General features: G+C 36.2%; 1 protein-coding gene across 1 annotated transcript in view; it reads right to left on the reverse strand.

Moving 5' to 3' along the window:
- Window positions 1-4,962: 4,962 nt before the first annotated feature.
- The window catches only part of gna12a (guanine nucleotide binding protein (G protein) alpha 12a), a 39,148-nt gene continuing 24,702 nt past the window's right edge, over window positions 4,963-19,408 (reverse strand). Inside the window, exons 3-4 of the mRNA XM_055190974.2 lie at window positions 10,063-10,113; window positions 4,963-7,661 (exon numbers count right to left, since the gene is read on the reverse strand). Of these exons, the coding sequence (XP_055046949.1) occupies window positions 7,092-7,661; window positions 10,063-10,113 (621 nt within the window). The 3' untranslated portion in view covers window positions 4,963-7,091. The remainder of the gene's footprint in view (window positions 7,662-10,062; window positions 10,114-19,408) is intronic.

Raw genomic sequence — 19,408 nt, forward strand, 5'->3', positions numbered from 1 at the left:
CGTGTATAATCATTGTTTTAAACCAATGTTACATTTTTATTTATACCAATACGGTATGTCATTATAATATTGTCACATAAGTCCCCCTGTTCTGAAATGCGTAATCTTCCAACCAAATGTAAATTGTGACCCCTTTCAAGCAAACTTGGTTATTCCCTACTGCTTATCGCTCTCAACTTCCTGCTCATGTGACACGCTGAGTTCCTTTATCGTTCATGTATAGTTCAGCGCAGTTATGCATATGCAACACAAAAAGTTAGGGTGAATTTAGTTAGATTGCCTACACGTTTTTGGATATCAACTGTCCCTAAAGTTACCCTCATAGAAACCATTTAGATTTAAGGCAAAATGGCCAAATTTACCACCTCAAAAGTCCTTACAAGTCAATTTTTCACACTACATTAGTGCACTTGACTTCTGTTCTCATACAACTGTGTACTAACAATCATCACCCAAAATGTTCACAGTATACTGAACAGATAATACTACACTAAGTATTATTGCTTTACAAAGAAATTTAATAGAAAAAGTGGTGTAAAGTACTCAAGTATTTTTACTTTACTCAAGGAAATGTTTTTTCAAGTATGTGTACTTTATCAGTGTGTTTTTCTTGACTTTTACTTCACTTCATTCTGATGCATAACTTTATACTTTTTACTTAACTATCAAGTTAAATACATTAAAATATAGTACTAACTTATGTATAATTTTATATTTACTTGAGTAAAACCCTCAAGTACTAGATTTTTTTATGTAACTTAAAAGATATTTATTGTGAAATGTAGTGGAATAAAAAGTTTGATATTATGCTTTAAAATGTATTAAAGTAAAAAAACACCCTGATAAAGTGGAGACACTTTAATAAAGTAAAATACTTGAGTACTTTGCACCTCTGAAAAATGTATAGTGAAAAACATAGAATTACAAAACAACGACAACAATAATACATAAAAACTGCATTTTTACAACTACAGTTTAGATCTCATCAATTTGAGATGTAACAGAGATTGTGTAACAAAGAAAAATGCTACAGTAAAAGATGCCTATCAAGCTTGTGCTTTAATTCAGTGGTTCTCAAACTGGGGGCCATTAGATGGTACCAGGGGGGCTTAGTTTTATGACATCTTATAAAAATAAAATACATTAATTTATCATGAATTCTGTGTAATTAAACCCCAAAAATAAGGCTTTTAACCAACAGCACTACTTATAATTAAGTATATAATTGTATAAGTGTATAATTTAATAACTTTTTTGTCCACGAAGGAATGCACCATACACAAGGGGGCCACACGCTTAAAAAAAGTTTGATTAATATACAACAAACTTCTGAGTTTAATAACAAAGTCTATTTAATATGAAAGGATTAATTGTTGAAAAGCCATTGAATTAATGGAAAATAATGCACACCCAAGGTGGTACTAAACAGTTACATTTCTCGAACCAATCAGAATAAAGCATTCAACAGTTCTTAATATTTCATAAGTAAATGAGTACAATGTAGAGATGTATGGTATAAATTCTTTATAGCTACAAAATTCAGAAGTATTTTGTTGTCATCTAGGAAATTTACTGGAAGGGTATACGTTGGTAATGATGTTAAAATTAAACCCTTAATCCTCTGGGTGACTGGAAATATTGCAACACTGAGTACTTTTTTAAATATATCCTCAGGGCATGACTGCCATACACAATTTATATCTAGTAAAGGATTTGGTTCATTATAAGGCCCTGAAGAAACTATTTTGTTTGATAGTTTTCCAGCTGACTGACATTACGTTTTGGCAATCCAACAAAAACACAAGGAACTACACAACAGGAGACTTTACTCTATAAATGCAAATAAATTAACTGGGAACCTGAACTATTTAATGTAGGCCTAAATGTAAAACCTGGTTTTCCATGATGGTATTTTTATGGAATAAAGCTATTTGCATGTATACGGTTTCCAATACAATTATATTTCTGAAAGACCTTTAACCTCCAAAATGTCACCGTTTCGCATATTTTTTTCTAAACAGTGTTTTATGATTCATAATATCAATAGCATTTTTTTTATTTTAGTAAGGATTTGAACCAACTAAACACTTTTTTTCTTTAATGCCCTTTATATGTGCAATTTTAAGTACTAGAGAGTTTCTTAGGAAAAGTTGTCAGTTTTTCTCATTTATACAAAAATTGTGGTTTTTCACTTTTTGTACATTGCTTAAACATCACTTTTTTTGTTGTTTGCACCATAATACTCAATTCTGTGTAACTGGAACCTATTGTACACAAACGTGGACAATTACACTGATTCATGTTCAAAGAAAAATATTGGTTAATATATTTATTGCTTCCTCCTAACCCCAAATAGCTGGTAGAAATCTGAAAAAAGGCAAACCAAAGCTTGGGTTTTAGGAGGTTAATGGCGGTAAAACAAAATTCTAATTTTATATTATTTATTTTTATTTTTTAAAGAGTACTTTTGAGTTTTGGTGTATGAAGGTGTGGTCGCTTAAGTAAACAAATATTGTTTTATATATTTATAACCAATAGGGGCTGCTCTTGCTTTAGGATTTAAGTTTTTTTGTTTTTAGTTGACTGGTTTCCAAGTCATATTACAGTCACATGATAGACAAACTCTGACCATCTCCATAATAGTTGTTATCCTGCTAACCGTGTTTTCCTGTCCAGATTAGATAATACAGTTCCCATAGACTCATAATTTCTGACTAATGTAAGCTTTGTAATAATGGATAATCACAATTTGATGTGTATTATTTTTGTGTATCTGAAATGACTGCAAAGGCCAGCAGGCAGCCTAAATGGCAAATTTAATAGTAGTATTATAATTAAATAATCTTGCAGATTACTGCGCTTTATTATTAAAGAATATCAGACTTTGTGGTAAATCCAATAAAATGCATCCTAAAGGAAATGTATTTATCACAAGTCATGAGCTTGAGCTCACACAAATAAGCATGGTCAGCCCAGAGAAAGATGCTTTGTGTACTTAGACATCATCTCCCTCCGTGTGCACGGGATTTGTCAAAGGTTTTGTAAGTAATATTTGTTTAGATGTCTTACCATAATAGAGCTTCTTTGTTCATCGTCAAACAATAAACCCCTCACAGGAAAGGGAAAAGTCCTCAACAGAGCAACCATTGTGTGACAATGAACCCTAAAATAGCTGACTACAAAGAGGGGTGGAGTTTGAAGATGTATTTAAAGTCAAGTTATAACTGTCTGTACTTGAATATAGGGCTGAACACTGCCTCTGCGACTTAAGTGTTGCATAAGCTCTATTTATTTTTATGTTTGAACTCACTCCCAAAAGTGAACTCACTTCCAAACATGGAAAATGCAAAGTATGGGGAAAACATAAGTTCCTCATTTGGAAAAAAAGACATTTTAACAATCTATGATTTTTAAATTAGTAACAAATACATAGAAGCTAAAAATAATTAGAGTATAGCCTACTCTTAAAAATGTTGGCATTGGGTCAAAAAGAGATAAACCCACTGGTTGGGTTAAATTAACCCGAAAAAAATATTTCTATTTAACAGTTGGTTAAATGTGGATAAGAATGCATTGATGCAATTTGTTACATTGTTCTCTGATACCAACATAGAAAGTGTGTAACTTAATTAAGTGCAAAAATGATCCAGAAACGGTTTTATGTCCATTTAACCCTCTGTTGTAAAGCACATTGGTCAACCTGTGTTGTAGAAATGGTGCTATATAAATAAAATTTGACATTGACATTTACAACCCTAGGATTTGCCTTAAAAATTAAATGGTCTATAATTGCATTATTTAAAAGAGTCATAAATAATAATGTTAAGCTCTGCTCTGATTGGCTGTTTCTGAGAGCGGCTCATTTCAGTAGCTCTGTGTGTGTGCAAACAGACTTTTATGTTTGAGACCGTATCAGATGAAGATTTTAAGGTATAATTAATTATTCGGAGATTGGAAATGGACGTTTCTGAGTGGTAAGTTTGTGTTTTTTCAGTACGGACCTGCAAAACATAACTGTAGCGTCAATAGTAGCACTTCAGCCTAAAAACGTTAGCATATAGAATTAACTAGCATATAATGCTAACTCAGCAGTCACAACTTTGTTTAAGCATTGTAACAACAATGTAATTAATTTAATGTGTAATTTAAAGGTGCAATGTGACAGAAATGCAAAATAATATACAAAACTATATAATCAGGGGTGTATAAAGACCGTTTTATAATGAACAGTTATGTTTTTATTTTCTTAGAATGAGACGTTTTTATCTACATATGCGGAGGGTCCCCTTACATGGAAGTCGCCATTTTGGGCCGCAATGTTTCTACAGAAGCCCTTAACGGACAAACTTTTTTTACTAAGTTGTCTCCGTCAGTTACACGTTTTTCCGGTGGCGGCTACCATAGCTTTTCAATGCTTTTCAAAAGCGAGGGGTGAGCAGTGGACTGAGCCGTTGGTTGTATTTTACAACCTCACTACTGGATGCCGCAAAAATTTACACACTGCATCTTTTATATTGGGGGCGCGTACATCACGACTGTAACGTCACAGTCGGTATTATGTTGAGATTGGCCTGTTTTCCAGCTGTCTTTTATATGCACCAAGTTTACATAAAAAGGAGGAAACAATAGTGTTTCTTAGGCTTACGATAAGTCATTACCATGTTCAGAACTCGTATTATTCATCTATGCCTAGGAAAATACAGTTTTACATTCTATGGCACCTTTAAAACAACCCACCATAGGTAAAATTAAAACCCAATGGGTTAAGTTCATCCCTTTTTGATCCAATGCTGGGTTGCATTTAACCCATCATTTATTATAATGTAAGATTTAGAAACATAACAATAAATAAAATCTCAAACAATAAGCCTTAAGGCATTTTGAAAAGGGTAATTAGCTCAAACAATATTTCCCAACTGCATGTAGAAGAGGGCAAATATGAAGAACAGCACAGCCCACCAATTATAGCTCAACATTAACGTTTTTATTGTATTTATACAGTTCTTATATACAAAACACACATAATGCAGTTAATCTGGAAATTCACACTTTTTACAATCAATGGATATGTAAAACATTAGGGAAGAAAACCACGAAAAACCTACAGTATAAAATACTGCAAACAGACATCCTATATAACAGTGACAGTCATGAGATGCTAATAATGTGTCCTAAGCAGGTTTCTGTGTGAGCAAAGAAGGTTGGGAAACAAAATTTAAAACAAAATTTTACATGACATGATATAATTTAAGCTGTGTGTTTTTGTACCAATTAGATAACACAGTAGGCGGGGCTACACAGTGCGACACAGCAAAAAAAAAACAGAAACCAAGTTATCAACAAAACATCCTGTTGCTTGTCGCGATTGCTGCTTGTTAGAGGACAAACATAGATTAAGATGGAAGAAAGTGACTCTCATCACTTGTTGCTTATCGTCTCGCCTCCGTCTAGAACAGAAACAAATTCCAGAACAGCAATTGTGACATTTATACTTTAAGTAAATAATGAGACTACTAATTGTTTTTCACATTATTATTCTGTATTTTTTGCTTACCATATTCATCATAATTACACTCACAACGTGTATATCTTTATTGCTTAATAGCCTTAATATTTGAGCACTGGGCTTGTATTATTATCCTTTATTTAACTTCCAAATGATCCAAAAGGAGAAGAAAACAATCAAGCTTGAAATAAAGAAATCATCTGGTGCTTTATCTGCACGAGCGCCAGAGATCTTCCAGTAAATGCGAGCAAAGGGGGAAGATCTTTTAGGGACAATGGTTTAGGGTGTGTCAGATGTCTTTCCTGCCAACATGGAGCATGATTATGAGGAAAACCAGAAATATCTTTAGGGCATAGAAAAACATTGCAATAAAATTAAAGAGCTAACAGTGTTCATTACAGTAAACATAAAGAAGCATGTACTCGTGAAAACGTAGCGCAATCACCTCCTGACCCAAATATGAGGACGTATCTCAAACCTTCCTACAAGTTTTACACACGCACTTAAATTTATACCATCTGTGATGGTTTTTGTGCCATCACCCACAAGGAACATTCATCAGCATTGGCAGACGTTACTGGGAAGTCATTTCATGCCTCATTCATGGAGTAGTGGCGCAACAAAGTGGGGGCTCGTCCAGGATTTCAACCTGTGACCTTGTGCAGAAACATCAGCTAAGACCAAAATCCCACAGCTGTCATTCATAAAGATCCGGTGACCAGCTGAAATTAAGTAGAAACTAAGATCTTCGTATCCACTGATAATATAACAGATCAGTTCCATAATCTCTGTTTAAAGGTTAGACGGCACACAGTTTATATACATTACAAAAGCCTTGTTATAGATTGTCAGAATCTTTACATCATCTGAACACTCAAAAACAAAGAACAGATATGCAATAATGACATTTAATGAACACCATTACTGCTTTATACATCTAAAGTTAGTGGTGTTAGGCATAACCAGTGATTTGACCCTACTTTATATATTTCAAAGCTTGTAGCTTAACTTGAAGAGACACATGTACAGTTCAAAACAGTGGACAATTACGTAAAGAAGGCACTTATCACTATGTACAAAAAACCCTGCTTATTGGTAATGAGAATTCTGCAAAACTGTGTATGCCGCAACATGTGATTGAAACGCTAGACTGTTTAAAAATAACCTGTCCACACAAGGAAGTGATGTGAATTTAAACTACAGACAGGATGCTCAAGTGTAAGCTTGCTGTTTATTTTTAGGATGTTATTTGGGTGATATGCCAGTGTAAAGTTACTGTGCATTGGTTGAGTTTATCCATGAGACAAAGAGTTGAGAATACTGATCAAAAACGGATCAAACTCTCAACTGTAATACACTCACATCCCGCCCTGAGGTCTCTTTTAAACCTTCGGTATGACTTAAAAATGTCTAAATGCCATGTCGTTCATAAAACTACTTCTCCTTTTCACACAACGGAGTATATTCGTCAAGCAAAGATGATTTAAAATGAAGTCCAGTAGGTGTTTCCTCTCCCACTACAGGAAATAGGTTGCAAATAGGTTGAAAAATGGTATAAACAACAGTAAAAATGTGAAACAGACCCTCACTGCAGCATAATGTCTTTAAGGTTCTCCTGAAGAATTGTGTCCTTCACAGCGTGAAACACAAAGCGAATGTTTTCAGTGTCGATGGCAGTGGTAAAGTGGTGAAACAGAGGCTTGCTGCGGTTGCGCCGTTTGCGGTTGAAGCACTGCACCAGATAAGCCTGAACATCCTCCACCCGGTGAGGGTCTCCCCGGAAGTCGGAAAAGTGCTTGCAAATGCTGACCTTGCGTACCTTCTCTATCAGAAGGTCCATCTTGTTGAGGAAGAGGATGATGGAGACGTTGGAAAAGAGCTTGTTGTTGACTATGGTCTCAAAGATGTTCATGGACTCCACCAGGCGGTTGGTGCGGCGGTCTTCCATCAGGACCTGGTCGAACTCGCTGGAGGACACCATAAAGAGGATGGAGGTGATGCCGTCAAAGCACTGAAACCATTTCTGTCTCTGAGAGCGCTGTCCACCCACGTCTACCATCTTAAAGGGGATCTTTTTAATGACAAAATCATGCTCCACAATTCCCTTCGTGGCCTTCCTGGCCAGTAGGATGTCCTGTCGGCTTGGTACATAGCTCTGCAAAGATGAAAATTGTGTAAGTGGTTGTGCAAATATATACACTGGGAGAAAACGGCATTATGAGGACAAGCAAGCTGATACAATTCAATAGGTGTTAACTATTTACACACTGTACTTAGAAATGCATCTGAACTGTTTACATTATTTCCTAGTTTCACAGACAAGGCTTAAAGGGACACTCTACTTTTTTAAAAATATGCTAATTTTTCAGCTCCTCTAGAGTTAAAATTTTTATTTTTACCGTTTTGGAATCCATTCAGCCGATCTCCGGGTCTGGCGGTACCACTTTTAGCATAGCTTAGCATAATCCATTGAATCTGATTAGACCATTAGCATAGCGCTCAAAAATAACCAACAATACTTTTCATATTTAAAACTTGACTCTTCTGTACACTGAAAAAAATGATTCATTGAATCCAATAAATTTTTCTAAGGTAAGTGGTTGCAATCAATTTATTTAAGCTACATTTAAACAAAAAAAGATTAGTAACGTAAAATAAAATATAAAACTTTTGTTTAAATGTAGCTTAAATAAATTGATTGCAACCACTAACCTTAAAAAAAATTATTAAATTCAATGAATCATTTTTTTCAGTGTAGCTACATCGTGTTTTAAGATCGACGGAAAATTAAAAGTTGCGATTTTCTAGGCCTATATGGCTAGGAACTATACTCTCATTCTGGCGTAATAATCAAGGACTTTGCTGCTGTTTAAATAGGAAAAATATCGAAACGCTTTGGTCATTTTTGAGCGTGATGCTAATGGTCTAATCAGATTTAATGTATTATGCTAAGCTATGCTAAAAGTGGTACCGCCAGACCTGGAGATCGGCTGAATGGGTTCCAAAATGGTAAAAATCAAATGTTTAACTCTAGGGGAGCTGGAAAATGAGCAGTCCCAGACTATAATAAATGTTTGAGCTGTCTTAACTGAAAATAACTTGCCTTGACATATCTCAGGGTCATTGTTTTGTCTCAAGATGCACACCAGTAATGTTTTTTTTTCTAAGAAATGTATATAAAAGTGACTTAAATATCCTAATTTAACTAAGGCGTAGTCGTGGCTTAAAGGATTGCTCCACTTTCATTAAAAAATCCTAAACATTTACTCACCCCCATGTCATCCTAGTTTTTTATGCCTTTCTTTGTTCAGTCGAGAAGAAATTAAGTTTTCAAGGAAAACATTTCAGGATTTTTCTCAATATAATGGACTTTATTGGACCTCAACAGTTCACAGTTTCAGTGCAACTTCAAAGGGCTCTAAACCATCCCAACCGAGGCATAATGGTCTTATCTAGCAAACCGATAGCTATTTTCGCGCTTTTAAACCACAACTTCTTGTCATGCACTAAACAGTGTGACACGGCAGCGCAACCCAGCGTTACATATGTAAAACGCACACTTGCAGACCATTTAAAACAATAAACTGACACAAAGACATTAGTTTGTATCATTCCACATACATCGAAACGGTCATCTTTCTCCACACTAGTAAACACTGGAGCTGTAGTTATGCATACGTCATGTATGACCTTTTGATGTGATTAAGGTCACGCTGGTGTGTCACACGACTAGTGCAAGACAAGAAGTTGTGGTTTAAAATTACTTTTTTGTAAAAATGATGATCATTTCAATAGATAAGACCATTATGCCTTGTTTGGGATCGTTTAGAGCCCTTTGAAGCTGCATTGAAACGGCAATTTTAAACTGCATTGAAATTCAGGTCCAATAAAGTCCATTATATGAAGAAAAAACCTGAAATGTTTTCCTCCAAAAACTTAATTTCTTAAGTCATCTTGGATGACTTGGTGGTAAGTAAATTATCAGATTTTTTTATAAAAGTGGAATATTTCTTTAAGCTTAGCCTTGTCTGTGAAACCGGGCCTATAGGTTTTTTTTTTTTTTTGCATGATCAACAAATTTCACTTATGGACTTTTTGTACATCCACCTACAGAACTAAAAACATGAACAAACTTGTTCATTCTAGTATCTGTTGAATCCAAGTGTTCATAAGTAAAATCTGAGTGGTTTATTGGATCACAAACAAAAATCCCTTATTGCCTTATTAACAGAAAGGGTGGGAAATGACCTTGGATACAGCTTCCAAAAAAACACGATCCACCCAAACTGTAACACATTCGTTTCTTTTGTCATTGGCCTTGGTTTCCATGCTCACACAAAACACATTTTGGTCTTTTTATCACTCACACAAAGACCATTTTTCTTTACTCTCAGCGCCTCTACTCCCCAAACCCACCACCTCTGCTCAGAAACATCATATAAAAACAATATTTATCTGACTACTTATCTATCCAAGTGAATATATGGCCAAAAATGTTTACCCACATTGCTCATAAACCATGAAGACATATAAGTAGTTAAGTTGTAATGACTCACCAGTTGTCCGATCCGATCCAAGTTATCCAGGAAATACTTAACTGATTCACTCTGTAATAAACACACAAAGGACATAATGTTACCCAATGTATAAAAAGAACTGCATTACAGATTATAACAATCATTTACATATTTTTTATTATATTAAAGGTCACATTTTTCATGATCCCATTTTTTAAACCCTAGTTAGTGTGTAATGTTGCTGTTAGAGCATAAATAATACCTGTAAAATGATCAAAGTTCACTGCCAGGCGATATATTTTCTTTAACAGAATTCGCCTTTCAAAGCCTACAGCGAACGGCCGATTTGGACCACAGCCCTCTACTTCCTGCTTTAATGACGTCACTAGAACAGTTTTTTGTCTAAACTCCGCCCACAGTTATACGTCAGTCGCCAGCTAAGCTAACGGCAAGCTAAGCTGCTATCGAATCACAACACACTAAATAAGCTACACAATCAGAACTAGATACGTATTTCTGAAGGTGGGACTTCATAGAACAAGGACAACATCAGACCGTTTTGAGGACAGTGAAAATACAGATAAGTAAATTGTGTGAAAAATACTGCGTTTTTAAGCACCATTGACTTCCATAGTAGTATTTTTGCTACTATGGAAGTCAATGGTGCTTCTGTTTCCTGCTTCATTACAAATATCTTTCTCTGTGTTCAGCAGAACAAAGACATTTATACAACATGAGCGTGAGTAAACAATGCCATAATTTTCATTTTTGGGTGAACTATCTCTTTAATAAAAAAATAAATAATAAAACAATTATTTTTTAAAATAGGGAAATCTGTCTCTCAAAAGCTGTTCTAAATTAGGAATGGAAAGTCTTAAAGTAACAGGATGTTCCTATCTTTGTCTGAGAACTATGCGGGTCACTCATACCAGATCAGCAAAAAACTTTAATGAAAAACAGCCAACTCGAAAATGTAGGTTTACACGTAACTCACAATCTTCTGTTACTTCAGTAGGGAGTGAGATGAAGAATCACTTTCAAGTATTGCTCCAGCATTTGGTTAAGTGCATAACACATTATACAGGCACATAGCATTGTAAGTTCTGTTTACATTACAGAAGATCGGCTTTAATAAATGGACTCTATAATCTACAAATGTTACAAATGAACAGGCCCCTGAATAACTCCAGAGGGAGGGTTGTATCATCTTCTGACTATAGCTTGGCGTTTCACATCTAACTACCTAAGAATCAGGTCAGAGGTCAGTGTGAAGTCCAATCAATCCATAAATAAAACCGACTGGTGAGGTTGGTCAGAAACAGTACAGCATGTTCATACTAGTCTATTCCAAGAATCAATGATATTTACTGCCCTCATATAGCCACAATATACAGATAACTGCATTGGTTGCCCAATATCATATGCATTTCCAAAGAAAATCTGCTTTTCTGCCTAACAGAATGGACTCTTTAAAATGAAGCAATAGAGAGATTAACTAAATTGCTGTGTTGAGCATTATTTCCTGACAAAGTTGTTTTCACGCAGGCTTTTGGATGGCAGACACTGCGGCCTTGGCGTTTCAGTGAACATTGTCTGGAAAAGCAAATTGTGTCATTTAGTTTGTGTGTGAGTTTCACAAAGGCCCCATGTTCCCAACAGGAAACAGCTGTGTGTGAAAACAGGGGATTAACAGCACAGCGCAACCCCTCTACAACAGACTGAAGCCCAACACCCCAAACCTTCCCGCATACACATACACAACACATCATCAGGGCTTAATCTAACACAGGCAGGAAGTATCACACAGATATCTGATAGCAGAGCCCGTGGCATTTATCAATCCCTCCTTCAAACATTTACACACAATAAAAACATTCCTTCCTCTTTAACAGTAAAAAATACAGCAGTGTTAGGGGTGAGCGATTTAAATTATTAAATTTTTTTCAAGCATTGTTCCTATGACAGCTATGTAAAACACGCATGCTTATTTAAAGCTGCAGTCTGTAACTTTTCCTCTCTATCAACATCTCTGTTTGAAACATAAAGTTGCAGGTTTCTTAACGTACTTACCTTTGTTTTTTCAAAAACATTTCCCATGAAATCCAACCTGACAACTCAACTTATTAAGAATTTTTAGGTGTGCAGACTCATTTGAATACTCATTCTTTATATACTTGAAGTGTATATTGCGAATTGCAACCAATCTTAATTTTAAAATGCAATGAGAAGCTACGGTAGCTGCTAGAAGAAAAACATGTTGTCACCTGAGACAACGTAGTGATGAAACTAGCACTGTAGAGTAGTTTGTCTGTTTAGGGCTACTGTAGAAACATGGCGGTGACTTCCATGTAAGGGGACCCTCGGTGTATGTAGATAAAAACGTCTCATTCTAAGGTAATAAAACAATACAGTTCATCAGTACACCACTGATAATATCGTTATGTATATCATATTGCATTTCTGTCATGAGATCCTTCTAGAAGCTACACAATGCACCTTTAATATGGGCGCTCTGGCAACAGAAGTCTCTAGCCATCCAGTTAAAACCATAGACATTATATACGTAGACTCATAGACTGACGCTGCCTATTGGAGCTGATGTATCAGCGCGGCCGCCATCTTGGATGGGTCCCCAATGTGCCCCCCTGCATTTATTTCTTGTGAGAAAGGTGTATCCCCAACTACAATAATCATAACTCCTCGAATTTTGATCCAATCGTGCTTCTCAGAGGTCCTCTGTGTTTTTAATCCCGTCCGAATCGGCCATGTCTGTGTTTTTCTCTGACGACCTCCGTAAGAATTCCAGAGCAATTTACCTACTGTTTTTTGCCAAACGCAGCGGTCCTCTAAGAAATTTAATCCCATCCGAATGCAAATGTCTGTGTTTGCCCGCAATATCTTTTGAAAACGCGGTTCATTTCGTGTTTTGGCCAACGTGATCTGCCATAAGGTCTTACTAATGCGCGTATATTGTATTTCCTGAGTCCCATTCATTCAGATATGAATGTTTTTTCGCATTCGGCAAAATAAAATAATTAAATCAAGACGAGCTGAACATCAAACACTGTTAAGACTAAACACTGTAATATCATTAACGTTAGAAACTCCGTTCAAAGTTGTTCAACTCCGGAATGGTAACGTTAATTAATAAAGATATTAAATTTTATTAATCATTATTTCTTCATTTCTTTGTGATTATTATAGGCAGACAGTTATGTAAAACACGTAGGCTAACGTTACTTTAGTAGGATTTGTATATTTTATTTTGATTTGTTAAAATTAAATGAATAAATTACATGTTCTGTCATAATTTTACATTTAAAGCAAAATATTAAACATTACAAACACGCGTATCCAGAGCATGTGCTACTGCAACGCCCAAATGCATGAAACAGACACTCCCATCTCTGGAACAGCCTGCATCATTTTAATCCTGTCCGAATCGGTACATAAAATCACAGACGTCCTGGGGGTTATTGCAACCGTAAGCTGCAACCGTAAGCTGCAAAAAATACGGGCATAGTTGCTTGCTCTCCATTGACTCTGATTCACTCTGGTGCTAGCGTAGAGTGAAGAGACCCAACCAATATGGCGGCGACGCTGGATTACGTTCCAGCACGTCATGAGGCATCTGTATATAATGTCTATGGTTAAAATGAATCATCAATTGATCAATTGATAAAGACTGATAAATCTGAAGGCGGATGGGCTCTATACAGTGTCATGTGAGATGCTTGCCGACCTGTTCACATGAGCAGTAGCTGAACTGCCCTTAAAATAAGGTATCTTTAGCGCACTTTAAGCTTAAAGGGACACTCCACTTTTTTTGAAAATATGCTAATTTTCCAGCTCCCCTAGAGTTAAACATTTGATTTTTACCGTTTTGGAATCCATCAGCCGATCTCCGGGTCTGGCGGTACCACTTTTAGCATAGCTTAGCACAATCCATTGAATCTGAATAGACCATTAGCATCATGCTCAAAAACTTGACTCTTCTGTAGTTACATCATGTACTGAGGCAGACGGAAATTAAAAGTTGCAATTTTCTAGGCCGATATTTCTAGGAACTATAATCTCATTCAGGCGTAATAATCAAGGACTTTGCTGCCGTAACATGGCTACAGCAGGTGCAATGATATTACACAGTGCCCGAAAATAGTCCCCTGCTAATATTGAAAGTTACCAAGGGGACTGTTTTCACGCCAATATTTTTTAAAAAGCATTATGCAAACATTGTAAACAATAGTTCAATAGCCCGTATAAATGCGCAAATTACTTGCCAGCATATTCTGTGTCTGTACACTGGCAACTACGTCCGCAGTTGACGTCAGCAGCATATGCAGTAGTCTAGTCGCGAACGCGCTCTGAACAACCAAGGAGGAGAAGCAATTGTTAAATAAAATTGTCTGTTTTGTTTTCTTTGCACACAAAAGTGTTCTCGTCGCTTCGTAATATTATTATTAAACGACTGATGGAACATGGACCTTTTTGGCAATGTCTTTCATTCTTTTCTGGAAACGGACTGTGAATGTAACTGAAGTCAACGATACAGACAAACGCCTCTTGGTTTTCATCAAAATTATTTATAAATGTGTTATGAAGACAATTGGAGAACTTGGTGGTTAAGAACGACACAGGGTTAAGTGATTAATAATAAAATTATCATTTTGGGGTGAACTATCCCTTTAAATATGAGTTTTCTTGGCATTTGAATATGTAAGTTGGAGGTTCAGTCTGGGCCCTTTGATAGGTAGATCTTTCCTTTAATCAAGGCCAGTGGTTACCAATCATTTTCAGCGTGCGGCCCCCCTTGTGTACGGTGCATTGCTTCGCGGCCCCCCAAAGTAAATTTGTGACAAAAAACTGTTCTAAAACTCAACATTTTAATAAAAAAACCATTAAATTATACAAAAAAGTAGTGCTTTTGGTTAGCCTTATTTTTTTAGGTTTTATTACATAGAATTCATGATAAATTAATGTATTTCATAAAATGTCATAAAACTGGGGCCCCCCTGGCACCATCTCGTGGGCCCCCAGTTTAAAAACCACTGATCAAGGCCAAGGTTGGGCGTAAAAAGGTTGGTGATCACTGTTCTACACCATTTATTAATTTAATGTTCATTTTAACATATACTTGTACATTTATAAAATCAAAAGTTGTATCTGTTTTTAATGAATTACCAAAACAATAAAGAATTGTTTTGGAACTAAAATTAAGAAAAGAAAAATGAAACATATACTGCGTATAATACTTTGATTTTTTATGTTAATAAATGGAACATTATTGTAAAGTGTTACCAAAAAAATTATTACCAACAATAGTTCTGTAGCAATTTCTAAAATGCTGCATATTGTGTGATACATATGTAATTAAAGGAACAGTATGTAGGATTGTGGCCAAAACTGGTATTGCAATCACAAAACTTGTGGCTAAAACTGGTACTACAATCACACAACTGGTGGCCAATACACAACATGACAACATAAACATCAGTTGAGGGCTGCAACTCCATCCTGGCCAGACCACTGCTGTCAGTGATATAAGTATTTGAAATCAAAATGATTTCTTAATGTCTAGTGACCTATCAGGGTCATTTTATGATTAATTGATATACATTTCTTACATACTGTTCCTTTAATGTTTGAAAAAATCTATAATCTATATTTTCTTACGTATAATTAGCCTGATCAACAGTTGTGGAAGCAGCACAGATTTGTAACCACATAGCAGAGCCACGTATATTGTATTACAGTCCAGTATAGACATAATCAGGACTGTCAACCGACCCGTATCTAAGCACTCTGATTGGTCTCTGTTCTACTTAAATGTCTATATTGCAGGTCATTGGCCGGGAAAGCAAAAGTCTTCCTCCTCCCTCCCTTTCTCGGGTTTCTCTGAACATGTGCGCATGACCGCCTGCTGAGAGTGTGGGAAAGATCTAAGCTCCCCAGCAACTTTAGCACAAAGTAGAAAAGTGTGCCCTTGGGTATTTGTGCAGTAAGAACACCGCCATGTTAAGAAGCCTTAAAAATTGTGCTCCAGTCTCCTCCAAATAAACACATAGATCTGCAGAATTGACATCTAATTAGAGGCACAAATATAGACCATGAAACACCCGGGGAACTAAGGGAAAACACCCGGAAGCAAAACATCTTTAGCATTAAAAAGATCCATAGAGGCACATGACATTGAAACAGGCATGATGAATCTCCTTATTCTCTGTTCGATCAAAGGGGATTTGTGTCAGCTTGGGAAACACTCCTTATGAACAAAGCTGAATGAAAGGGCTAAATGCTTTCCAAGAGCTTCATCGGGCAAGGCCATCAGGGATTCTTTTCACCTCACACTTTGTTATATCTGACAGTAAAACCTTCCTCGGCAGTAAAGGGATCACATTTAAGTGAAGTTTAACTGCCAGATCCAGCAGCTGTGCTTTGTTGGTGGATAACAGCTCCACAGTGACTGAGCACAGACACATCACCAAATGTTTTCATTTTTCTCTCTGTAGGAAACACATCGTGCCGTTACAAATGTGAAATGCACCTGTACACGTTTTGTTTTTAAAGAATATGGTTTAAAACACTATTCATCATTTATTTCACATTCCCAAACACATTTAACATTGCTTTGTTCACTGATCGTTGAGAATGAGCTATCCAGAGACTATCAAATTTCAAAAATAAAATCAGAGATCGAGAGCTATACAGGGGTGGGGGGAGATTTTGGCGCTTTGTCATTGACAACATTTCAGCCCCTTTAAACAAGAGTAAGTGTTCGTGCTGCCTTAAAATTTTGAGTTCATTCAACTTAAAAATATCAGTTAACCCTGTTTTAAGGGGGCATATCATGAAAATTGGAATTTTCCATGTTTCGGTGCTATAATTGTGTCTCCAGTGCTTCTATCAACCTAGAAATGTGAAAAAGATTATATCTTTTTTTATTCTTTTTTTGTGATATTATCACGAATTTCCGCGTTTTTTCGTGATCATATAACGAATTTCTGTTTTCGTGTGATTATCACATATTGGTTACTAAACTGCTTTTTTCTATTTTTAAACCATTGTCGCTTCGGTTTAGGGTTAGATTTGGTGCTTGCATTCGAATGTCACTTTGTACATTGGTTTGTACTATTTTTTTCTGATTTATTTTTTTATGTCGCCTGGCGTTAGGGTTAGAGTTGGGTTTGAGTAAGGTTGTCATTTTTTGTAAATCTAACCCTAAACCGAAGCGAAAATGGTAAGAAAATAGGACAAAACAGTTGAGTAACCAATACGTAATAATCACATGAAAACAGAAATTCGTTATATGATCACGAAAAAAACGTGGAAATTCGTGATAATATCATGAAAAAAGAATCAAAAAATGACGTGACTATATAACGAAATTTTGTGAGACTGGGCTAAGTTTTGGTAGACAATGCATGTGAAAAAATAGGTTATTGAAATTTGCCTCCCCCTGTGATGTCAGAAGGGGATAATACCACCCCTTAATTTTTGCTCACACCTAGAAAGTGGCAAATTTAACATGCTATAATAAATTATCTGTATGGTATTTTGAGCTAAAACCTCACATACGTACTCTGTCTGGGAACAGTCGGATTTATTTGACATCTTAAAAAAGTCTTGTAATTAAAACTTTAATTAACAATTTGCAGTGACTTTGCTGAACAGAAAAGAAGTTCAGACATTCTGCAAAACATCCTCTTTGAAATCTTATACTTTCTCCTCCATAAAATAAAAAATAATCTAGTGTTGAAATAACGCAAGTTAAAATGAATAGTAGACGAGTTTTCATTTTGGGGTCAACTTTTAGTTTAAATTTCGAAATCTTGATGATCTTCTCAGAAATGTCAAGTCCATCACAGAAATCTCAGAGAGTAAAGCAGCTCACTTTTGCAGTGACACTGTCCGTTCTCTCCTCCGTAAATAACAGCCTATGTAAATAATCCTCACACAAACCAAACAAAGCTTGATTTCCCGGTCCTTGGAGTGAGATTAATTGTTTGGTTTGGACGTGAGAAGAGAACTCATATTAATCCCCCACATGGAGCTCCTTCACTTCCAGAACTTCACAGAACCTCGGCTGCTCCCACACTGTTGATCTAGCTGTAACTATAAACCTTGCCTTTCATCTTTGCGGACAGCCTCATATTATGATTTTTAAATTGACGGAAACCAGTAGAAGGAAAAATGGCAGAGACTGTGGAAGCTCTGCAAATAAAAATATATTAGGTGTTTCTAGAAACAAAAGAGTAAAGCTAATTGAAATCAAATAATATAATATGCTAATATGCTATAGTATTCATATGCATCTGAAGGAGCAGCATATAAATCTATAGCACTATGCAAAAAGTAAATGTTACAAGCATGGGTGATACTGTTTCTGGTATGGGTGGTTAAAATATATACGTTGACTGGAGACATATGTGCCGCTGACTCGGAAGATAACCGACATTCATGCAATGACCTCAGAATCAGACACGGTCTGTCGAGTCCTCTGTAATGTGAGAATGTGTAAGACGTGTGAGAGTAAGTGCTGTGTTCCTCCTTCGGCATTATGGGTATTTCTTTTTTTCCTCTCCTGTGTCTCAATTGGACGCTCTTCTATCTTATCCTCTCGCCTAATGGTGGCCCCTCGACTGACCCTAGATGGGACTGGAAACAGCCCACTGACGAGTGGAATAAAAACAGAGTGGGAGATTAAAAAAAGTCAAGAAAAACAGTGTGGGTGTATGATATTTGCAACAACAGCTAAACATTCAAGGACACGGCTCCCTGTAAGTCAGTTTTTCCTCTTCATGGGCCGTGCTCCCCCTGGGTCTGCTTTCAATAAGAAACCAACGCCATCTGTTTCACGAGACCTCAAAAACGTAATATCTATTGCTAATCCTAACACTTGATCTCAGCAGTTTTGTCGGTGACATGAAAGCTGTATTAAGTTGTGCCCAGCGCTCTGGTGAACGTGCAGTCGGGGAGTCTGAAGCTTGTTTAAAGGGACACTTCACTTTTTTTGAAAATATATGCTCATTTTCCAGCTCCCCTAGAGTTAAACATTTGATTTTTACCGTTTTGGGATCCATCCAGCTGATCTCTGGGTCTGGCGGTACCACTTTTAGCATATCTTAGCATAATCCATTGAATCTGATTAGACCATTAGCATGCCCGAAAAGCATTAGCATCTTCTTTGTTACTTTCAATAGCAGGGGACTTTTTTAATTTTTTCGCCGGTGTTTGTATGCGATGTAACTACAGAAGAGTCAAGTTTTAAATACGAAAAATATTGAAACTCTTTAGGTTTTTTTAGTGCAATGCTAATGGTCTAATCAGATTCAATGGATTATGCTAAGATATGCTAAAAGTGATATCGCCAGACCCGGAGATCAGC

Source organism: Misgurnus anguillicaudatus, chromosome 19 (assembly GCF_027580225.2).
Source record: "Misgurnus anguillicaudatus chromosome 19, ASM2758022v2, whole genome shotgun sequence".
In the NCBI taxonomy this organism is placed as follows: domain Eukaryota; kingdom Metazoa; phylum Chordata; class Actinopteri; order Cypriniformes; family Cobitidae; genus Misgurnus; species Misgurnus anguillicaudatus.